The following is a 25,418-nucleotide window of genomic DNA, read 5'->3' on the forward strand; positions in this document are numbered from 1 at the left end:
CTGAGCCAAATTGAGACACGGTTCAAGTTCACTTTGGGGTTCCGAGTCGAACCGAGTCCCAGCTCGGGTCAGAACTCAGGGTTTGGATTTCATGTAAACAGGTCCAAACTACATGATTGTAGGTGATTTTATTGATTTTTATAGAACCCAAATATGTACCAAACCAAGTCCAAACTAAAGTACTTGATGATGAATTAGACCCAAAACCAGAACACAGAGATCCGCGCACATCTCTAAAACTGATATCGCTGAGTGTCTTTTTTCGCTCCAAATGTGATTCTAATTTGCATAAATAAAACAACTGGAAGCGTCAAAATTGCATTGCTACTGTACACTGACCACTGGGGCTTGCAACATTTGTACATCTGTGTGCAACTGCGACTGAATCTGTGTAAAAAGGGCTGCGAAGCAAGCAGCCGCAGCTTTTCTTCACACCAAGTTCTGTTGTGCTTATCTGTGACTTTGAATGTGTTTTATAACAATTCCTGTGTGGTTAAAGTTGCAGCCTATTGTCTCTAGTACACTCTGAGCGGCTTTTCAATACATCTGTGATTCACCAAGTCGCAACATTGAAAGAAAAATACTGTATGCTACTCGTTTTGGTGCACCTCAGTTGCGAGGAGCGTCTTGCATCATATTGCGTAACTACACATACTGTGTGAGGTAACTTTTCAAGTTGCTTATCTGCATTTCATTGTCTTCACAACTTCCTCAAGGATCCCCTGAGAAAGTTGTTAAAACAATGAAATGTGTTGTGTGGCAGGTTCTACTGAATTACTTGGGAGGCATCAATGCCTACCTGGAGCTTGCACCCTGGTTATGGTGAAGCTGGTATGTTGACGTCCATTGAGGTTTTGTTATATTATATACTATGCTATTTTATGTATTGTTTTTTAATTATTAAATGAAAAAGTTGTGACACTGAGCGACCTTGGGCCTTTTTTTGTTGGGTGTTTTTTAGTGTACGGGTGTTTTTACAAGTGAAGAGTAATTTGCCGGAGTCTACGCAAGTACAAAGTCTGAAAAAGGGCGTAAGTGACGAACTAGTGCCAGCCTAAAAGGGCGGAAGTGACGTGGATCGAGGACGCGGCCAGCTACAACATATTTACCCAAGTGCGGGAATTTAATGGATATGACATCTCTAAAGAGGGCGGAAGCACAAATGAAATAGGGCGGAAGTGGCCCTATCATAAAACTAAATGACCCTTTTAACAATGCTGAAATGAGCGCAAACAACTACAATATTAATGTCATTTAGGATTACAAGTTGCAGAACCTGTATAAAGTCAATTATGAACAATACTATGAGATTGGACAGACAGGAAATGATGCGGTCTTCTGACCTCTAATGAACTCTCAGTGGGGTAGAAATATGGGAATGCCCCACCAACACATTATCCCCTTGATGAAGTCCCAGGACGAAACGCGTTGGTGGTGGTTACATCTTGCCTCATGAACGTTGAAAAAACTTCTTTCCATATACTCAGATAAGCTGCTATTTATTACTTTTTTATTAATGAATTTTGATATCTGTATTTTGTTTCCTCTGGAATCTATCCATATGTTCTTACCTTTTTTAATATATTTATAAAAAGGCCGAAAGATTATTAGGATTTTTATTGTTTCTTATTATTATTATCATGTGTCTCTGAATAAATTGTAAAAAAAAAAATTATATTTATTAGCACTAACACTTTATTTATTTCTTTGATTCACTTATTGTATACTTCAAAGTGATATATCGTTTGAGACGAACTAAAGAGTTCATTTAGGTTACATCCTTTTTTTCTTTGCACTTTAGCAAACTTGTCGCTCTGCAGTCAATTAAGCTTTATTCAATTGTTTACCGATACCTTTACCAGCATTTTATCATTGACATAGAGACGATGCCTTAACATTTCAGGCTTAGTTGCTACACTTTAACACTATTTATATTTTCACTTTATAGCACAGTTGTTATAATTCAAACACCTATTTCACTCAATCACTCTAGGCACTGTACCCACCTATTTCTTATTATTTATTTATATATATATATATATATATATATATATATATATATATATATAAAGAAAATGAAGATAAAGAAACAATTATTTAGTCATAGTTTTGGCTAAATATAAACAGGAGAGATAGGGCCTGTAAATATAACCTTAATACTGTATATTGCAAATGTTTAATTTGCACGATTACTACATGAACAAATTCCAGAAGCAATGTGCCATGTTCTTTATGTTATATTATATTCTTAAATTCTATACTGTTTTAAAAATGTTAACTTCTGTATCATGTTATTTGTACATGTTAAGCACATTGGGGCAGATGTGATGTATGAAGCTCTGAGAAGTGATAAAGTGCAGAGTGATAAACGACCAACCAATCAGCTTTCATCTGTCATTTTTCAAACACAGCCTGTAACATGACAGTTAGGAGCTGAGTGGCTGATCGTTTATCACGCTCTAATTTATCACTTTCCAGAGCTTCATACATCTGCCCCATTGAGCGCTATTGGAGAAAGAGCACTACATAAATAAAATGATTATTATTATTATTATTATTATTATTATTATTATTATCATTATCTAACACCAGAAATTAACAATTACTTTGTAAAAGTTTATTTTTCGACTAACATTTTCTAGTCTTCTATACAGTAGTCTTCAAGTCATTCACTGAACCAATGCGGAAGAAGATAACAAGGAAATAAGATGCATAATATATTCTTTATATCCATCAAGTCAGAGTAAGCTGTACTAATACACACAATACATGGATGATTCGGCAGCTTCAAGTCCATGATCCATTTTTTTCATGTTACAAGTTCAATACCGCAGCCTTAGTTCTGTAAGATACACCGTAGCCCCAGGGGAGTAAGTAGTTTGTAAGAGCCCCTATGTACCACCCAAATGGTGAAAAAATGCATATAACACATGTAACTTTGACAAGGAAGATGGGCCCCCAAAGCTCTCAGCTATTATGACATGTAGGTATGCACTTATGGGAGACTTCCTGTTGCCCAGAATCACACCTTGAACTTGATTCCCATAATATGTGACTATAATATCACTGCCAGCATCTTTTCTCTTTTATTTATGGACCGATGACATATTGTCTGGTTCTTGACCACATGCATAAGACAGAGACCAGTCAGGTCACACACTCATTGGAAATCAATGAGCTCCGGTCAACTTTTTATTTTAATCCATCAACAGACCACTCCACACAGCCACGCACATACTTCTAGATGCACTATTATATTATATATACACATAGATGGGGTTTAAAGGAGGATTAAAGTCAAGATTGTTACTGATGGTCCCGGAGACCTACCCTCCCCCACCATCAAGGCTTAGGGTTGCATATATAGGACCTTATTAAGATTGAAACATGAATGCTATTTGCTGTTTTTTTTGGCTGCCAGTTGCATTTTTTTATACACAAATTTAAAAAATCGATGTTTATTTCATGCATAATCCCAACTTCGTAAGACTAAGGGGTCTAGAATGGGTATGCAGAGACGGGCATAATATAGTAAGGGCATGGTATGGCCATGGAAACGCGAAATGCACATATTATATGGTCAGCAAAAAGTAGCAAAGGAAGGTGTCTGGAGGGGACTGGGGTGCTGGTGCTATAGCCCCAGATATAAGTGAAATGCGATGCAACAATACATTACATTATTAATTGTTCCTATTCTTCATTACTCTGATCTCCTAAGAACGTTTTCTACTGTACAAGTTGAGTCTCTCATATCCAAATATTCCGAAATATGGATATTTTTTGGCATGACTGAGATAATGAAACCTTTGATTTTTGATGGTTCAATGAAAACAAACTTTGTCTAAGGCACAAATTATTAAAAATATTGTATAAAATTACTTTCAGGCTGTGTGTATAAGGTGTATATGAAACATAAATGAATTTAATTTCTGTACACAAACTTTGTTTGAGCCACAATATTATTGAAAATATTGTATAAAATTACCTGCAGGCTGTATGTATAATGTGTATATAACACATAAATGCATTCTGTGTGTATATTTGGACCCTATTCCAAAGACATTTCATTATGGTATGCAATTATTCCAAAATACGGAATATTCCGTTATCCAAAATACCCCTGGTCCCAAGCATTTTGGATATGGGAGACTCAACCTGTATTGCAATGAGCCTCAATAAAAATATTTTTTAGAAAAAAAAACCCATATCCATTTATGCAAACACACTGAAACGGCTTCAACTGTGTTTTAAAAGACACTTTACACTGCAGTGCACACTCGTTGTACACAAATAAAGGGGGAAGCATGCACATATACTTTTAAGTGTTATTTTAAATGTGTGTCTATGCACACGCGCGTGTGTTTTGCAAAGGGCCCGAACTAATTAGCCACACTTTATGGCAGCCTGAACTCGTATAAAAGTGCACGCAGCCCTATAGGGCTCCAAGCAAAATTGTGTAAATTGGAGCTCGGAGCGGGCAACGAGGGGTGTGAGTGCAGGTGCCGCTGCCAGCGTTTTAACGCCGTGGCAATGGCAACTCGCACCATTCGCAGACAGTTGGATTGAACCCAAAGCATTACAGATACTCCAAGCTACTTATATTATTATTATTATTATTATTATTATTAATAATAACATTTACTTATACAGTATCATCATATTCTGTTGCACTTTACAATTGGGAACAAAACAGTAATACGACATACCACAGACAAATAAAAGTACAATCTATCTATCCATTAACTATATTTCATTTCCATTGTGTAATGTGATTTTTTGCATTTTCCGAATGCACGATGAACCCTCCAGCCGTACTCCAGTCGCATCGGACCCTGACACATGGAGGGTAGAGCACCGCAGCTAAAGACTTGCTTGTGCGAACGACTCTGAAAATAAAATATGCTAATTTTCTTGTGGACCCATTGTGCGATTCCATTTACTCTACAACCCAGAATATAGCTCATAGTATCATATACATAATATAGCAATTCTATGTCCTCACATGTTTGGCTGTAGTATAGAGCGTATGAGATTACAGTGTTGACATATTGGCTTTATAGGGACATGTATAGGTATTTTGTCTATATGGGGCCATGTATGACTATACTGGCTCTATGCTGGGCATGTATGAGCATATTGGTTTTGATGGCTATCTGTTGGCACATGTGCAAAAAGATGCATAGAAGGATAGTGCATTATACCCATATGATGAGTCGGGCACATCTCAAGACAAGCCCAGCTCTGCACCAGTAGCATATGTGGCAGGTATACATCAGATCAGCACAGTCTCATCACATTCCATGACATCTATATGCCTTGCTCTAGCACTGGTGTCATCATTTGCAAGCTTGATACGCCCTCCGTTTTCTTTATATATAACTGATCATTGAGCTTTTGGCTCTCTAAAATACTCTAACAGCTGGCACAACTAAATCACCTCTTAGCTAGCATAAGCAGCTTAAACATACTCTGCCTCTATAGATTATAATGCAATTGACACTTGTTTTCTTTTGGACCAGAATAATGGGTTATTTCTAAATTTCTAAATTTCAAAAAGTAACCACTTGTTGACAACTGGAGTCACAGAGCAATCTGCATTTACAGTCTGTGAATATAAAATACATTTTTAGTAATATCGCCAGAGCATACATACCTACTCTCCCGGGATGGCCGGGAGTCTTCCGAAAATCGGGTGGTGCTCCAGGCCAGCTGGAAAAGTAGGCAAATCTTCCCGCCACTGTTACCCCCTGTAACCCACCGCATCGCCCCTGACTCCCCCGCATGTCATTCTGTGACCCCATAGCCTGGTGCATCAATGTACATATCCCACTCCAAATCCACTCTTTGCCAGGAATGCAAGGTGTAGTAAATTATTATATTTAAATAAGCACACTGGGCCTGATTCAACAAGGATCGCAGTAGCAAAGACGCATGCAATCGGTCGATTAATTCCAATGTTGGTATGCGTTATGCATCGCAGTGCGCGTACGCAAACTAGCAATTGTGATGGGAAATGCATTTGCAGAGGCTATGCAGACCCAGAGCACACTGATTTACAGGATGTAGCGTTTGTGGGTGGTGACAGGGGGTGGTCGGGTGAACGCAGGCATGCCAGTGCATTACAACGCCATTGCAGGGGTGTGCAGAAATTATCCACTGCAATACCATACGCAGCATGAGGGCTCATAGCGTGCTATGAAGTTATTAATTCCTGAGTGAGGTCTGACCTACCTTAACTGTGCGTATGAGTCGGATGTTACCGATTATTTTGCTGTATTGACCAAGTATACGGATGTGAGTAAGGGGAAGTGGGCGTCTTTATGTGAGGCTGTGATTGCAATGCGAATGCAAACAGTTGCATTTCACCGCTAATATTAGCAACTGAGGTGCGGGTACGTTCTAGCAGAATAGCGATCCTTGCTGAATCAGGCCCACAGTCTACAACAATACTCTGCAGTGCTATTCCTCACAGCCTCATGTCATGCAATTATAGATATTTCAACCTATCTACATTTAGACTCTGGTACTAGGGCATTGGTTTAGCACTGACCTACACATTAGACAATACATACATATACAGGGCCTAACTCAGAGAGAACAGCAAATTAAAAAGTGAGCAATTTGCAACTTTGCAAAACCATAGTTGGGAAAGTATGTGACCTAAGATTTTTACATTTCAGTGTAAAAACAAAGCTGCCCAGTATTTGCTTGCAATATGCAAAAGAAACCAGGATCTTACCTGCAAGCAAAATAATAAATGCATTTGAAACATAGTTATTTCCAGTAGCAAGTGCTATGTATTTTTCTTGCATGAGGTGCGAGTACACCATGGGCCTTTTTCCGATCCGGACGTAAATGCCATCGCAGCTGCGATCTCTCATGGAAAGCAATTGTGAAAATACGCTAATTACTCACCTGCTGTCCAGTACATATATAGACGTTCACTGACAGCTTCTCACATCCAAATAAATAAATCTGAAGTGCTGCGCTAATTAACTGATATATTTGCTTTGGCTGAAAAGAAGGTACTCGGACACCTTTGCATGTATATAATTAAAAACTTATATTTGATTATAGCATATACATGTATAATAATAATAATAATAATAATAATAATAAAAATAGTAAAAATAATAATAGTAATATAAAAATAGAGCTTCAACAAAATTACCGGCAATCATTCAATTAAAACCTTACTAATTACACCTTTATGCAATAAGTCATGTGAAGATCTCTTTGGACCTGGATTAAAGTTCCTTTATCAAGAGTTTGGTTTATCTTTATATGCACCTCTGATTAAAGGACTGTTTTAAAATCTGGTTCCTTAGTCCACTTAACAATGTGTGCACTCATCGAATTATACGGAAGTAGCTGCTATTGCACAGTCAACTTTTAAGATAATATACAATGTCCGTGTATACAACAGTTCATAGATCTTATTTTAGTGCCTGTTCCGATCTGGCTGTACTAATAGTATGTAGGTTTATACTGACCGACTTCATATGGTATATCCCAGCCTCTGGTTGCGGGAGTCTCACGGAAGATTCAGCAATGTGCGGCTGCGCTTCTAAACTCACTGCTGGTAGGAAGGTTGGCTATTATGAAGTAATGGACTCCAAGCCTGGGATCACACATGCAGTGTGCAGGAGAACAGCCACCATGCAGAGTCCTACTTTGCACTGGGTATCCGTGCTGTATGGAAATAGCAATCAGCTGTCAGTGAGCCAATATTTGCCAAAGCAGAAGAACTACCTGGGAAGGCTTCTTTAACGCGTTTCGCTCTTAATTGGAGCTTTATCAAAGAGTCATCTCACATCCGCTACTAACACACAAAACCGGAAACATCGAATGCAGATCAGGTGGCCATCAGCCTTCTGAGCAAGTCTAAGCTGTCGCAGACATAGCGGGTCTCCAGAAAACGAAGCAATTCTAAGCTGTCGCAGACATAGAGGGTCTCCAGAAACTGAGCAAGTCTAAGCTGTCGCAGACATAGCGGGTCTCCAGAAACTGAGCAAGTATAAGCTGTCACAGACATAGCAGGTCTCCAGAAACGGACCAAGTCTAAGCTGTCACTGACATAGCGGGTCTCCAGAAACGGAGCAAGTCTAAGCTGTCACAGACATAGCGGGTCTCCAGAAACGGAGCAAGTCTAAGCTGTCACAGACATAGCGGGTCTCCAGAAACGGAGCAAGTCTAAGCTGTCACAGACATAGCGGGTCTCTCCTTCTGCAAGCTAGAACGCAGTGGCTAATTTATGGACGCCCAGAAAAGTGTTTAAACTGTCCTGGAATCGCTTGTGTTTCTCTAGCCACCCCCCTTTACCTCCCCCAAACGCTAACTACCTGTCACTCACTTTGCGAGTGAATCCTCTGTGAGTGTAATAGCAATTCAATTGCTGCGCTTGAGCAGTGTGACTTACACGCATGCACAATGGCTAACAATCTCTCAATCTGCATAAACATCTGCATTTGTGTCCGGACCGGCACCAGGCCTAATATTTGCACATTCGGCTCAGTCAGGTGTACTACTTAAGAACTAAGAAACTCATAACACTAATAAAATCACCTGTACATTCAAAACAAGCTCTGTGACCAGAGTTCACATATCTTCTGCCTTCCACAATGCGGATGTACTGAATAATTTGTACAGCAATGCAGGAGATGCTGGTACCTGCTTATTATTATAACATGATAACATAATAAGAAGCAAGTTCTTCATGGGTATTTGTTTGATGTTATTATCAGTATGAACTCATGCAACAAAGTCATTTTTTGTAGCATAGCTCAATATAAATGCACAAGTTTTGTGTTTTTGCCATACATTTACAGTTCTTTGGGGCAGTCTGATGATCAGCTCTTAATATGAGTGACTAATACAGGTTTTAGTTTCAGATTCTTGTCTGTTACAGAGTCTCGGGCGATAGGCAAGTGCAATTTAAACACATTCATTTAAAATTAATTGTCTAGCATTGTTCCCTTCATATATTGCTACAACCCATCCTTCCTTTTTAACTGAACTGTTATACATAGAAGTTAGGTACATTTTATACAAATATATTTTAGTAATGTTATTGAAATAATGTCACATACAAATTTTCATAACTCACATTACCTACACCGATCAAGACTTGTCAATGGGCCTGATTAAGTAAGAATCGCAACTGCGATTGTAAGAGCGATTAGTCTCAGTGCGATAGTATGCTAATCCATTGCGATCGATATGCCACCGCAGCACAACATAAGCACGTCCACTTTACCTTACACACATCCGTAATCCTTAGCAAGACTGCGAAACCATCGATAACATCGAGTACCATCGCGGCCTCACCCACAGTTGCACAAGCTCTGACCTTATTCAGAAATTGCTAACCTCATCGCACGTTATGAGGACTCAAGCTGCGTAGCGCATCGCAGTGGCTAATTTATGTACTAACATGCATCGGCATTCAAATGTACTGGCACGCCAGCTTTTTGCCGACCACCCCCCCGTCACCTCCCACAAATGGCACTGCCTGTCAATCACTCTGCGATGGGTCTGTGTAGTCACTGCGATCGCAGTCCCGATCGCAGTAGCCGGTTTGCGCACTGTGATGCATGTGCAGTACGCAACAATCGGGCAATTACGTGTGTATTAGCAGTTGCGATCCTTACTGAATCAGGCCCCATGTCAGATCTCTTGTGTGAAGGCATAGACAATACACTCTCATACGGTATAACATGATTATAATGCTACTTCAATATCAGACCTGAAAGAACGGCTGGTCAGGTATTCTCTCTGGCATGATAAAATAGCTGTCGCTGTCCACATCACTAGCGATCTCTCCTTCCCTGGTGACTTCAGAAGAAGAATGATCCTTCTCCCCGAATTAAAAATGTACAATTGTCCTTGACACCTATCTCAGAAGCATATTGGTCTTTTAATTCATTGTGGATTGCGCACTGAGATGAGTAATGAAACCACTGCAGTTCTGTGATGTACAGTGTCTCACCACTCTGGAAAGCATTAAAAGCAATACAGCAATTCATCCACACTTGCCAGATACTGCAGATACTGCTGTCTTTGATATCCATAGTACCATTCAAAGCTTAGCCAGACCAGAAGCATGTTGGTCTCCCATCCCTAGCTCAGTCCCGCACTTATAACATGAGTGCTGTCTATTCTCTTTTTCCTCTGACAGCAACATGAGCGGCTGCAGTCTCTGGCTCCACCTTCTTATTGAAATGACCTGCCAGGTAAACAGGGAAGCTGTACAAGGGAAGGCACAGGTGTGGTAGCTCTAAAAATAGCTGTCTGAGGTGAAAGAGTATTTTGAGCAGTCATACCAGATAGACCAGAATAGAAACGTGATGGACTTCTGTCACCCAAGTACAAGAACCTTACTGGCAGAAGGTTTATGGTATATATTACTGCGAAATTAACAATTAACTTTTTATGCTCCTCTATGTTTTACTTAACCTTTAGGGCGTGATTTGCTAAATTATTTAATAGATAACCTTTCTGTTGGAAGTCGCAGCCCACCCCCAGCTATCTATTTATCTATCTATATGACTTCGCCCACAATGAAATCTCTTCTGCCAACATTTTATTTATACAAGGTGTTCTAGCTGTATTGCTTTGCACAGGGGCCCTGTTGCGCGAGAGGCCCACATGACCAGCAGCGCTATACAGACCGGTGGCAGCAGCGCCTTCACCCACCACTCACACCAATGTCACTGTGTGCCCTGGGCACAGACTGCTATGTAGCCTATCCTATTCAAGTGAACGCTGGCCCAAAGCACCTCCCCCCCACCCCTTACTGGCCACTCACATGGTGCCTCACCCATCTCTTGCATTGATGATATCATTCAATTTTGTTTTTGTTATTGCTCAGCTTTAACTGGAGGGCTCGAAATGAAACAAAGTGCAGGTTATTTCTAGGAGTTTCCACTATAGAATGACGCAGTTTTCATGAAAATCGGTTCAGTAGATTTTGCGCCAATTTGGAAGAAACGTTCCTATAATATTAGCATATATGCACAACACAATAGCGACGACAGCAGCTCTTCCTGTAGGATCCTTGTCAGTTATGGAAAATCACAATGAAAGAACCAAAACATGAAGGCGTTCATAGTGCAGTAAATTTATAGTCAATCAAATTGGTATTGTAATATTTCATATATTAGGCGTGCTTAGAAAAGATTAAAACAGGCTTATATCATATCATTCCACTTACGTTCCTATCTTGTTAAGTGGAGTGATATCAGATAAACATGTTTTAAATTTATCTGATATCACTCCACTTAACAAGTTAGGAACGTAAGGGGAATGATATGATATGAGCCAGTTATAATCTTTTCTAAGCACGCCTAACATATGAAATATTACAATACCAATTTGTTTGAATAAATTTACTACACTGTGAGCACCTTCCTGGTTTGTTTCTTTAAAGGCCCAAAACAGGCTCCAAACACTCCATTAGGCATCCCAGACCAATTGCCACCCCTCTGTTAAATTTTTATCCAAATCCATCCAGTGGAAAGCCCAGAACAGGCTCCCCGGGTCTAAGTACTGCCCAGCATCCCCGGATCAAAGTTCTGCCCAGTGTACACCAACAGGAGGTCCAACTGGGACCTCAAGCCCCTAGTATGTCTTCTGGGATCCAATGTTACTACTCTGAAGTTTTCGTCCAAATCCATCCAGTGGAAAGCCCAGAACAGGCTCCCCGGGTCAAAGTTCTGCCCAGCGTATATATATAGCACAGTGCTTGCTTCCTGGATGCAGGCATTTACTAATTAGGTTTCCTGCACTGGCCTGACGAGCGGTAAGAGTATTATTACCATTGCCAGCCAGTTTCGCCATGAATATGAGCATCGGTCAGCTGCCCATCAATAGGAAATTTGCATTATCATCCTGTCTTAATAGATTGTTTCATCTATATATGGAGGAGAAAAGCAGGAAATTAATATCAATGCAGTAGGTAACTACTGTAAGTACATTTATGAAAGTGCGCATTAGGCATACAACTAGCCTGAAACTTCTCTGCGTGACCATCTAGGTTCTGTTTTATTCAAACAGTTTTTATTGAAAAGTAATATCAACAACACAGTAAATACAGTGTATGGGAAGTGATTTCAAGCACAATGTTGCATAAGGCATAAAGTCAATAGAAAGACTAAGGGGCCTATTCATGATGTTAATTACAGTACCCCGATAATTAACATTCTAACTCACAGTGGGATCCGGAGCAATTCATAATTGCTCCGGCGCGGTGACAGCTGATGCGAAATCAGCTGTCCCCACGAGCGGCTTCACAGCTCCTTTTCGGAGCAGTGAATCTTTTCAATGCTCCTTTTACAGGTCACGCATGCGTACAGGAGCTCCAACGGCAGATGGAAGGAGCCGGACAGGGGCGGATCCCTCTTCGCGACCGGGGACTCCTTCGCGACCAAAGGATCCCTCTTCGCGACCGGGGACTCTTTCCCTTAGGGAAGGAGTGGGTATAAGGAGCATTTGCCATCTGAAGATGGCGAATGCTACCGTACTCAAGCTCCGAAAATATTGTATTGAATTCTGTTTCCATATTAGTGTATGGGGACAGCGGGCCAAACTGCAAAAGGAAGGTAAGTAGGAGATATCTGTGATATCTCCTGCTTTACCTTCTTGATGAATGGCCCGATAACTTAATTTTTACAAAAGCAGGTGAAAATGAAAATTTTCACCTGCTTTTGTAAAAATGAAGTGATGATGAATAGGTCCTTAAACATCATAAATCTGAAAAAAGAACTCATAATAAACAGAGTGGAATATTAAGAGGAACAATGCGGCCTAGTTTCCACATGTTTTATGTAACGGGCCCATTCATTACACAGGTCTGATAAATTTTAAGTATTGAAAGCTTTTTTAATACTACTTTTATAGTCTTAATTATACTCCTGTGTACATCAAGAAATAGTATACTAAAAAAAATTACCACATCACATTTACCTATAAGGGGGTTACATACATTTTTATGAAAAAACACGAAGTTTAATTGTTTTTGACATATTTATTGTGAAATACTAAGAAGTGTAGATTATATCACTGTGTTTTTGTCTTGTTACATAATAAAATAACAATAAAATCAAACAATAATAGAAACAAAAGCATAATTATTGAAAAAAATCGTTAATATCTTGTTTTTTTTTGTCTTCAAACTTCGTATTGTCGCTTTTCGCTTATAAGCTTTTTCTGTGTCATCTCTGTGTATCATACAGCAGTAGTCAGCCATCATGCTGACGTCCCAACGACCCTCGTATCTTCTTTCCATATCTTTAATGTCTCGGTGGAACCGTTCACCCTGTTCTTCACTGTAGTCTCCAAGACTATTCGGGAAATGCTCAATATGGGAATTCAAAAAATTTACCATTTAAACTCATATTGCAGCCAAGGTTTCTGTTACTATTAAGCATTTCCCTGACAATTTCTTTGTAGTTTGGATCCTTGACATTGCCTAAAAATTTTGAAATCACTTGTTTGAATGAAGTCCACGCCGAAAGTTCCACAATATTCATCACACGCCCGAAATGTTCATCTTTTATTAACTTTCTAATGTCAGGGCCTGTAAAAATGCCTTCCTTCAGTTTAGCATCGGATAGGTTAGGGAATTTGGTGCAAAGATATTTGAAAGTTGAAAGGTTAGGTAGTGCTTTTACAAATTGTTTCATCAGTCCTAAGTTTATATGTAGAGGTGGAAGTAAAAATTTATTTGGATCTACTAAACTGGATTTGATAACATTATTTTTTCCAATTTCTAAACTTTTTAGGCAGAGGTTAAAATGAGCCGGTACAGGGCAAAACTGTGTTGCATCTTTTGTATTTGGTTCCACCTTCGCCAGCTCACCTTGTAGTTGTAGTTGTTGTGTGTGTGAAATGTTCCCTTAGACCAGTGATTCCCAACCTCGGTCCTCAAGGCACACTAACAGTCCTGGTTTTGGTGATATCCATGCTAAAGCATAGATGGTTTGATCAAAATAACTGAGGTACTAATTAAGTTGCTTGTGCTCAAGTATGGCTATCCTTAAAACCTGGACTGTTAGTGTGCCTTGAGGACCGTGGTTGGGAACCCCTGCTTTCGACCACAGGTTCTAAAACTCGGTCCTCAGGACCCCAAACAGTGCATGTTTCCCAGGTCTCACAAAATCACAAGTGAAATAATTATCTCCACCTGTGGCTCTTTTAAAATGTGTCAGTGAGTAATGAGTACACCTGTGCACCTGCTGGGTGACCTGCAAAACGTGAACTGTGTGGGGTCCTGTGGACCGAGTTTGAGAACCACTGCTTTAGACAGTATGGGGTTTAGGCCCTTTGTAAATTTCAGCTCCAGGCCCATGTGGACCATTTAAGACAATGGGCCTGATTCAGACCCACTCGCGAGCGGCTGTCCGCTCGCAAGTAGGTCGATGTTCTGGACTGAGCATGCGCACGACGGAGGGAGCTCCATCGTGCGCATGCGTCAGACGCGACGAGCGAAGGAAAGTCCTTCGCTCGTTGTGTCTGATCAATGGGGGCGTGCTGTCGATGTTGATTGACAGCACGCCCCCTTTGGTAGGCGTGCCGGGGGCGTGCCTCCCTGACGGGGGCGTTCCCACGGGAACGCCTCCCGTCAGAAGCCGGCCCACTGACATCACTAGTGATAGAGCCAAAATCACTCCGGAGCTTGCGGTTGAAAACCTCAACCGCAGGCTCCGGCTCGCAGTTTCGATGGTCGCGATGGTCAAGACCATCGCGGCCATCAAACAGCACGCTCGTATAGCCTGTGGGTGGTGACCCACAACTATACGAGCGTCCAGGAGGACGCTCCATTTTCATGGAGGCCGGCCCTCATTCAGAGCGTGCGCTCTGCTCAGAGCGTACGGCTCTGAATGAGGGCCAATGTTTTATAATAAATGTAGGCAGAATACATTCATTACTTTAAAGAATATGAAAAAAATTACTTATTTATAAATACAAGTTTTGCAGAAAATGTGATGTCATATGCAAAATCGGGAGTCATTTTCATGTTCAGAAGCCAAAAATCTATAAGTATCACAAAAATTCGTTAAAAAAGCTTTTTCATAGCAGACCTGTGTTATTAGTGAATGAGTTTGCTTCCAAGGACCTATGACATCTTCAGATGGCGCTGATTCCCCACGCCCTGCTCCGACCTATGGAAAGAGGTTCCAGGGTAGAGAAGAGGGATCCAAGTGAATTCTTCTGCCGCCTCCGCACAGCGCGGCCGTGTGCATGCGGGAACTTAAATTACACATGCATGCAGGGCCGAATTAAGGCTTGTGGGGGCCCTGGGGCAACAAAGTTGTTGGAGCCCCCACCAAGCCACACGGAGTCTACCCCCACTAATCCGCCACACGGAGCCTACCCCACCGGATACTTACCTTCTGGCTGTGTTGTGAATGCAGCATCACAAGGGACTTGGGAGCCGCTCTGTGCTCTATGTGACAGCGCTGACTGTGATGCTGCATTCAGAACACAGATCAGCGACAGCTCAGCCCCCATCTGGGAACAGGTGCCACTGGACACCTGTTCTCGGCAGGGTCACACCAACCCTGTGTGGCAGGGGCGTATCTATAATAGGTGCCTGGGTCGAGGGGGGCCACACCGCACACCCTGCATCCATACTCAGGGGCGCCGAGAGGGGGGGGAGCGGGTACAGTTTGCCCGGGCTTCCACAAGGGGCGCCGGGTCTGGCACCGCCCCCCCTCCCTTTGCAGCAGCCCAGCACAGCGGGAGATTGCTTGCGGCTGCTAAGTAGCAGCCACAGCAATCTCCTATGCCTGAAGGGGGTAGAGATCACACTGATCGCGCCCCCCACTGGCTTTGCGCCGGGCTGAGGGGCTCACAGCGCCCCCTCCCCGGCGCGCAGCGACGCTTCGCGGCGCTGCAAAACACTTTTTTTTTTCAAGGGGGCGTGGCCATGCCTTCTCAAACTAGGCCACGCCCCCTCTTTACCGGGGCCCCGCGTGGCTCTCTACGCCCCTGTCCATACTTCCTAACAGTTACATCTCCGAAGTCCCACGTCGGCTGGAGAGGCGCTACATTGAATGCCTGGAAAATGGCCGCAGCGGCCACTTTACCAGTGTTCTGCGCATGCGCAGTAGACTCCGGGCACAGACTAATGCCCGCAGTCTACCGAAACTGTCAGTATGCCACAGCAGTCGGAGAGAGAGGAGGGGGTTTGGATGGTGAGTGAACACGGGCCCCCTCCAGTGACAAACGCAGGATTTTGAAAGGGGGGTTTCCAAATCCTTGCTTACCGAACCAATGAAAAAATATCTAGCCACAAATAAATATATATATATATAGACAGAAACAGCTTACACAGGATTTAGGATCACTACAGTAAAATATACCACTCAGCCTATGACGGAGTACACACACAGACAGACACAAACCTCTATCACTAAAAAATATGATTGCAGCAGGCAAATAAATAAAGCCAGCATGATTTATTAAAGACCCCCCTACCCCCAGTAGTGCCCCCTATACAGAACCCCCAGTAGTGGTCCCCCTATACAGTGCCCTCAGTAGTGCCCCTTATACAGTGCCCCCAGTAGTGGTCTCCCTTATGTAGTGTCCCAGTAGTGGCCCCCCTTATGCAGTGCCCCCATTCGTGGTCCTCCTATGCAGTGCCCCCAGTAGTGCCCCTTATACAGTGCCCCTCTATGCAGTACCCCCAGTAGTGCCCCTTATATAGTTCCCCCAGTAGTAGTCCCCCCTATGCAATGCCCCTTACATTTATAGGACAAAGACACAATAAAAAAAAAAACACTTACCTGAATCCCCGCTGTCCGCTCCTCCACCTTCCTGGCCCGCTCTGCACTATGGGAGAGACGTCAGTACTCCTGGATTTATTACTGCTGTGTCTCTTACTACATGCTGGTGCACTGAACCGTACTTGAACTGTGGAACAGGGTCATCACGTTGCTATATAACTGCAATGTCATGCGGCGACTCAGAATAACCAATGAGTTTCCTTGAATATGACATAGGTAGAGTAACCCCAGTCACATACTGCTGTCAAGCCATTTCCAAGCGGAGGACGTGGCCTTGGATCAGATAACCCGGACCGACCCATTTGCACCAACACACAACCCAGGTTTTCCTAGGCCCTTGCCTCAGTAAGAAAGGGGTTGACATGGTCAGATGAATGGCATGCCCTGCACGTCTCTTCCTGCACATCTCTTCCCGACCCATGTGCTGAAGTTCACTGCAGCTCCATTTGATGTTCATGTGCAAGTTGTTTCCTAATATAGGCACTAGTAGTAGTGTCTTCGGTGGTCAAAGTAAATATGGGAATCTAGTTTAAAGCAATAAAGTGTTTCCAAATTAGTTTATTGGGGATGTAGTCTGGAACCCGACGGTCTAAATGCCGACCGCCGGCTTCCAGACTACTTTATCCCGACTAGGGACGAATGACAGGCGTCTAAATGTAGACGCCTGTAATTTGCCCGACGTTGGGAGACCGGCACCCAGCATTCTGATCGAGCGGATGCCGGGCGCCGCAGCGGACAGCCGCGGGGGGGAGGGGGAGGGTTAGGTTTAGGGCTCCCGGGGGGACTTAGGGTTAGGCAGCCCCCCGGGAGGTTAGGGTTAGGCTAGGGGGCGGCCGGCGGTAATACATATCACACCTGTTTATTGATGCCGTAAACTTATCTTGATGTGCTTACAATATATAACTTATAAATTATGTCTTGAGTGTAAGAACTAATAAAAAATATAAATAAATAAGTTTGACAACATTTTGTTGTTTGACATGTTTCTATATTGTAGTAATCTACATAGAGATGATCACGCACATAGTAATAACATCCACTCAATTAACAACCAGACATTGTGCCCCTGGTTTTCCATTCCACATATTCCAAAGGGAAGGAAATTCACCTGCCTAGTGGCAGCAAATCTGTTCAGCAACATACCCATTTCCGAGAGCTAGATACAAACACATTTACCTATATTTTTAGGCAAGAAATATATCTAAATACTGTACCTAGGCTAAGATAATGGGGGAGATTTAGTAAACCTTGGAGAGAGAGAAAGTGGAGAGAGAGAAAGTACCAACCAATCTGAATACAATTCAAGCTTCTCACGCTCACTTACAAAGCCCTCACCCAATCCTCTCCTACTTCCATCTCTGACCTTATCTCCCTTCACACTCCCACCCGTCCTGTTCGCTTCACAAATGAATGCAGTCGCTCCTGTCAACTGATTACTTTCCCTAATTCCCGTCTCCAAGATTTTGCCAGCGCATCAGGAACTCTGATTGGTTGATACTATGGGGTCTATTTACTAAGCAGTGTTAGCAGACAGAGTGAAAAGTGATAAGGTGCCAGCCAATCAGCTCCCAACTGTCATCTCACAGGCTGTGTTTGAAAAATGACAGTTGGGAGCTACTTGGCTGGCACCTTATCACTTTTCACTCTGGCCCTGATTCAGAGCCGGACGCTCTGATAGAGCGCTCGCTCTGAATCAGGGCCGTCCCTGCTCCTTTTTCGAGCGGCCCCCTGATCACTCGCATAGCTGTGGGTTACCACCCACAGCTATAGCGAGCGGGCAAAATGATGGTCGGCATGGTCTTGACTTGCTTGTGACGAGACCCTGCGGTAGGGTCTCGCTGCCGCAAGCCCAGGAGTGCTTTTGGCTCTATCAGAGCTAAAAGCACTCCCACTGACATCACTAGTGATGTCAGTTGGGCCGGACCCAGACGGTAGGCGTTCCCATGGGAACGCCTCCGTCTAGGCAGCCACGCCCATGGCACGCCCACCAAAGGGGACGTGCTGTCAATCACCATCGACAGCACGCGCCCTTTGGTGCGAGACCCTTAATGACGGCTTGGCCATCGTTATTCGGGTCTCGCGCAGACCTCTGACATCCTGAACACAGCCTCCTATTCTCATACAGGACAATATAAGTTGTTGCTGGTACATGTATAATGTAAGTTGTCGCTGGTTGCAACAGCTGGCACAGTGACTGAAATGCATGCCCATTTCCCCAGGTAGTGAGGGGGTAAATGGGGGCAGTGGATACACTGCATCACAAAAGCAGAAGAAGCAGCAGCAATTTCCCCAGCAGTACTGCACTCCAATCACTGTTTAGCCGGGAAACTGGGGCCCTCGAGGGGGTTGCTGAAGAACAATGCACTTCATTGTAAGATGCATGAATCCTGAAGAGTACAGAGAGGAGAAATTACCCTCAACACCCCCCCTCCACTGGCCTGATGAGAGAGCTGAGCTCCTATCAATCTCTGCAGCAGCCAGCAGAGCAGCGGAATGCCCCCAGGAATTCCAGATGCCCTACGCATTTGCTTAGAATGCCTATGCCAAGGGCCGGCTCTGGACCAGAGTTACTAAAAATAAATTGTAAAAAAATGCCGGGGAAAGCCCTGTGATAATAACGCCACCTGGAGGTGGCATTATCAGGGTCTCCCCCAGTTACCGGACTCCTGCTCCGCTCTAACGGGGAGAGCAGAGCCGGGAGTCGGCCCCAGTAATCAGCTGTGTGGTCTAAACAGACCACATGCTAATTCACTGTAAAAAAAAAACGAAAAAAAAAGTAAGAAAAAAATTTACTTACCTGACTCCAGGGACTAGTGGTCGGAGCTCCGGGTGATGTCCTCCCTCCGGTCAGCTGCTCTCCCATGCTACACTGCGGCCCGGTCATCAGGTGATCGGGTCCCAGTGCAGTATGGGATATCACCTGACCAGAGGACATGGAAGACATCACCGGAGCCCGGATCTTGCAGGTAAGTGTAATTAAGGGAGAGGTTTACATCTTGTGGTGAACCCTCTATATTCACTCTTGTGAAGTCTTCTCTTGATTGTTGACTTTGACACATATACACCTACCTCCTGGAGAGTGTTCTTGATTTGGCCAACTGTTGTGAAGGGGTTTTTCTTCACCAGGGAAATAATTCTTCTGTCATCCACCACAGTTGTTTTCCATGGTCTTCCGGGTCTTTTGGTGTTCTGAGCTCTCCGGTGCGTTCTTTCTTTTTAAGAATGTTCCAAACAGTTGATTTGGCCACACCTAATGTTTTTGCTATCTCTCTGATGGGTTTGTTTTGATTTTTCAGAATAATGATGGCTTGCTTCACTGATAGTGACAGCTCTTTGGATCTCATATTGAGAGTCGACAGCAACTGATTCCAAATGCAAATGTCACACCTATAATCAATACCAGACCTTTTACCTGTTTAATTGATAATGAAATAACGAGGGAATAGGCCACACCTGTCTATGAAATAGCTTTTGAGTTGATAGTCCCATTACTTTTGGCCCCTTAAAAAGTGGGAGGCACATATAGAAACCGTTGTAATTCCTACACCATTCACCTGATTTGGATGTAATTACCCTCAAATTAAATCTGAACGTCTGCAGTTAAAGCACATCTTGTTTGTTTCATTTCAAAGCCATTGTGGTGGTGAATAGAGGCCAAAATATGAAAATTCTGTCAATGTCCCAATATTTATGCACCTGACTGTATATAATAACTAAGAAGACTAATCTGCTAAACAGAAGCTGTCTGGATAAATTATGAGACAACTCATTCCCTGTGCTAAAGTAATAATACAACTATAATTTCCGGGACAGCTCTGTCTCCTGATTAGTTCTAGCTCCATTCTGTTTGCCATCAGTAATGTCTCTCTTGCTACAGTACCTTTCAAGCATGTTAATATAGAGATTGATATATTTTTATATATACACTGGCAGATTATGACTACGGGCAGCCCACCCCAATAAAATCTGCCACCCCCATTGAGTGCATTTGCTTCCCATTGAAAGCACATTCTGCTAATTGAGACAGACAGTCCCCCTGGGACTAACAGTCCGGACTGAGATTATCAAAAAGCTCTTCCAATGGGAAGTCACTCCCCTGCCATCCCACCAGCCCTGCCAGCCTCCTAGTGACAGCATTCACACACTTGCAGTTCTCCCCAACGCTGTTTATATGTACATATTTCTTGATGTGAATTGTAAAAATAATGATTCCCTCCTCCTGCCTATGATAGAGACAGAAGTGTCCTCATGCACTATTGTCGCAGTCCCAATAAACAGCCCTTCTCAGTACTCCAGGGGCCGTGCCACTCGGATAGCACCAAGCACCTTCTTCGCTCAAATATGCATCTATGTCGCAATGTGATGCACAGGGCCGTAGCTAGGGTAGTGCGGTCGGTGCCATTGCACAGGGTACCACCGGTCAGGGGGCGCTGTTTGGGCCTGTCAAATTTCTGTTTATTATGATTCTTGCTTGTAGCTTCCTCTTATTTCATCCCCAGCATCTCCTGGCCTTCCCCTATCTCTTCCCTGGCCCTTCCCCATGAAGCCATGGCCCTTTTTGGGTGCATTATGTCCCTTTGAAAAATGAGGGGGGCCAATGCTCTCTCTGGCACAGGGCACCAAAAAGTCTAGTTACGGCTCTGGTGATGCGACAAAACTGCTTAACGAGACTGCACTGCTTAATGTGATATTCCGCACTTGTACATCTGTGTGTGAATGAGTTTGAATCTGTGGGCCTGATTCTCTACGGATCACTATTTCGATCGCAGCTGCGATTATGCATGCAGTTCTGCTGTGAAACAATATTATGTCTGCATCTGCTCACTCGGCCTATAGACGCCCACTACCGCTTTCGTACATTCGTATTACCTCGCAATCCTGCATATACATCGGTAACTTCGAGCAACATCGGACCCTCGTGCAGAATTACAGCAGGTCTTACCTTACTTAGAACCTGCAACTGTCGTCGCATGCAGTGAGTACTCAAGCTGCGTATGCCGTCGCAGTGGCTAATTTATGCACGCCCAGGAAACGGCGTTCAAACAGATGCATGCCTGCATTTCTCCAACTCCTCCATCACCACCCCCAGATGCTGACATCCCGTCACTCGATCTGTGATGTCGTGAGTGATCGCAGTTTGATTGCAATGCTAACTCACGCAAGCGCACTGCGGTGCATACGCATGCGCAGTACGCACCTTCGGCCGATTTGCATATGCTGTTGCAATTGCGATCTGTATTGAATAAGGTCCCGCGTACTAAGTGCTAGAATGCAGCGCCCGCAGTTTTTTTTCACGCCAAGTTCTGTTGTGCTTCATCTGCGACATTGTACATATTTAAAACTAACTATTGTATGGTTATATTTGTAACCTGGTGTCTCTGGTACAGATTGAGTGGTGTTTCGCTGCATTTGCAATGTAAATATCCGGTCTCTAATTATAGTCAGATCCTGATCTGGTCGTGCAGGACTGGATACCTCTGTGAGTGAAGGAGGAAGGATGGGGAAAAATAGGTCTGTACCTCCATTTCAGATACCTAAGATTTAAATACCATGGTTAGAAACTCCAGGTATGAAGTGAGGCATATTTTCCTGACCTGATTTTCACGTTTTCAATCATTGTTACTATAGTTTTGGTAAATACATAATCTTCTCTAGTGTTGTTCTGCTTGTCACTCTGCCATAAGAGGAACTGGCTTTTTGCTGTTCATTAATTCTTTATGTATGACTTATAGATCGAAGAAAAAGTTACCAGGTCACTCCTAGAACTGTCAAATGATCAGGAGTCAGAAAAATGGCAGTAAATCCAGTGCTATTACACTGTCATAAGCTTGCTAAAGGTTAAATGAGACAACTGTTTGAGTGGAATGTTGTAATCATTTAAGGGTCTCTGGCCCTGATTCAGAGCCGGACGTTCTGACAGAGCGCTCGCTCTGAATCAGGGCCGTCCCTCCTACTTTTTGTAGCGGCCTCCTGGCCACTCGCATAGCTGTGGGTGACCACCCACAGCTATAGCGAGCGGCCAAAATGATGGTCAAGACCATCGTGACCATCGGGCTTGCGACGAGACCCTTGTGGGAACGCCTCCGTCTGGGCAGCCACGCCCCCGGCACGCCCACACCAAAGGGGGCGTGCTGTCAATCACCATCGACAGCACACCCCCTTTGGTGGGAGACCCATAACGACGGCTTGGCCGTCATTATTTGGGTCTCGAGCATGCGCACAACGGAGCCGCCTCCTTCTTACCTCTCTGATGCCTATCCAGGTTGGCACAGAGGGCGCTCCGCAGTGGCGTATCTATAAGGGTGCATTGTGTGCGGGGCACACACCACACACCCTGCACCCACCCGCAGTCTCCTTCTTACCTCTCTGATGCCTATCCAGGTTGGCACAGAGGGCGCTCCGCAGTGGCGTATCTATAAGGGTGCATTGTGTGCGGGGCACACACCACACACCCTGCACCCACATTATTTTAAACTCACCTGTCTGTGGTCCCGCATTGGGTGTCAGCGCTGCTCAGAACACCGGAAAATGGCCACTGCAGCTATTTTTCCGGTGTTCTGCGCATGAACAGTAGACTCCGGGCACACTCTAGTGCCCAGAGTCTACTGCACATGCACAGAACGCCAAAAAATGGCCACCGCGAGTCTACTAATGCTCCTGTAGCTGGCCAGCTGCGTCAGTCGGCTGCTGACCAACGGGGAGAGGAGGGGTCCCCGCATGTGGAGTGCACACGGGCCACATCTTCTCTTAAGACGCCCCTGGCGCTCCGGGTCGCGTGCCACGCACGGACGGTGTCAGGATATACACTTGGTGCTCCAGACTTGCCATTGGGAATTCCTCTAATATCATCTGCTGCAGTCTGGATTTGCTATTGGGAATTCTCTCTGTTATCATCTTCTGGAGTCTGGAAATTATCATTGGGAATTATCTCTCAAATCATCATCAGTTCCTACCGATCATCTCTAATAAAGTATCACCATCGGTTCCTACCGATCATCTCTAATAAAGTATCACCATCGGTTCCTACCGATCATCTCTAATAAAGTATCACCATCAGTTCCTACCGATCATCTCTAATAAAGTATCACCATCGGTTCCTACCAAGTGTCATCATCGGTTCCTACCGATCATCTCTAATAATGTATCACCATTGGTTCCTACCAAGAGTCATCATCGGTTTCTATCGATCATGTCTAATAAAGTATCACCATCGGTTCCTACCAAGTGTCACCATCGGCTCCTACCGATCATCTGTAATAAAGTATCATCTTCGGTTCCTACCAATCACCTCTAATAAAGAGTCACCATCGGTTCCCACCAATCATCTCTAATAAACTCGTCATCGGTTCCTACCGATCAACTAACATCGGAAACTTCATCTAACCCATTATCATTCCTCAACATCGAATTCTCCTCAAATCCATTATCATTCCTTAAACATGAGTATCATCTGTACGCGGACGATACTCAAATTTACCTATCCTCCCCAGATTTGTCACCATCTGTGCTGGTCCGTGTCACTGAATGTCTCTCTGCCATTTCATCTTGGATGTCATCTCGCCACCTTAAACTTAATATATCCAAAACAGAATTCATTATATTTCCACCGGCCAATAACAGTTACCAACCTGATATCTCTATTACTGTTGACAACTCGACAATCAACCCCACCTCACAAGCTCGCTGCCTAGGTGTCATCCTTGACTCTGAACTGTCTTTTGTTCCCCACATTCAATCTGTCTCTAAATCCTGTTACATACATCTAAAAAACATAGCCAAAATTCGACCATATCTTATGCAAGACACTGCAAAAACTCTAATACACGCACTCATAATTTCACGCATTGACTATTGCAATAGTCTCCTTATTGGTCTTCCCAAAAACAGGCTCTCCCCACTACAATCCATTTTGATGCAGCTGCGAGGTTGATCTTTCTCACCAAAGGTTCGATGTCAGTTGATCCACTCTGTCAGTCCCTCCATTGGCTGCCGGTCTTCTACCGTATTCAATTTAAAATACTTACACTCACACATAAAGCTATTAACCAAACAACACCAACATACATCTCTTCACTTATCTCAAAATATCTTCCAACCCGACATCTCCGCTCTGCACAAGATCTGCGTCTCTCATCCCCATGCATTACTTGTTCCCATGCATGGTTACAGGACTTTTTTCGGGCTGCACCCACCCTGTGGAATGCCCTCCCAGTCAGAATCCTGGCGCCGGTATCCCGACCCCTGGCATCCCAACAGTTAGTATTGGGGTTAGGGTGAGGGTTAGGGGTTAGGCACTAGGGGGAGGGTTAGGGGGGCCCGAATGAGGTAAATCCGGGGCACCCGTCCTCTTAGCCACGGGGGGAGGGGGAAGGGTTAGGTTTAGGGCACCCCAGTGGGACTTAGGGTTAGGCATTCCCTGGAGAGGGTTAGGCACCCCCAGGGGGAGGTTAGGGTCAGGCACCCCTCCGGGAGGGTTACGTTTAGGATGCGGGAAGGGGGGGTTAGGTTTAGGGCACCCCAGGGGGGAGGTTAGGGTTAGGCACTAGGGAGGAGGTTAGGCACCCCTAAAGGAGGGTTAGGGTTGGGGGGGGGAGGGAAGGGTTAGAGTACTTACCTCATAATTACTGTATA

At 43.9% G+C, this 25,418-nt stretch overlaps 1 protein-coding gene across 7 annotated transcripts in view; it reads right to left on the minus strand.

The window, feature by feature from the left end:
- The window catches only part of LOC148542724 (diacylglycerol kinase delta-like), a 200,947-nt gene that overhangs the window by 88,174 nt on the left and 87,355 nt on the right, over positions 1-25,418 (minus strand). Inside the window, exon 1 of one of the 7 annotated variants that reach the window (XM_088466960.1) lies at positions 25,402-25,418. The exons of 5 other annotated variants lie outside the window; for them this stretch is intronic. Coding sequence is in view for 1 of the 2 variants with exons in the window: in XM_088466941.1 (XP_088323067.1) it covers positions 9,746-9,781 (36 nt within the window). In the remaining variant the exon portion in view is untranslated. Of the gene's footprint in view, positions 1-9,745; positions 10,100-25,401 lie in introns of those variants that run through there. One more of the 7 variants, XM_088466941.1, reaches the window with a different exon arrangement.

Source organism: Taudactylus pleione, unplaced genomic scaffold (genome assembly GCF_031769625.1).
Source record: "Taudactylus pleione unplaced genomic scaffold, aTauple2 ptg000009l, whole genome shotgun sequence".
NCBI classification, from domain to species: domain Eukaryota; kingdom Metazoa; phylum Chordata; class Amphibia; order Anura; family Myobatrachidae; genus Taudactylus; species Taudactylus pleione.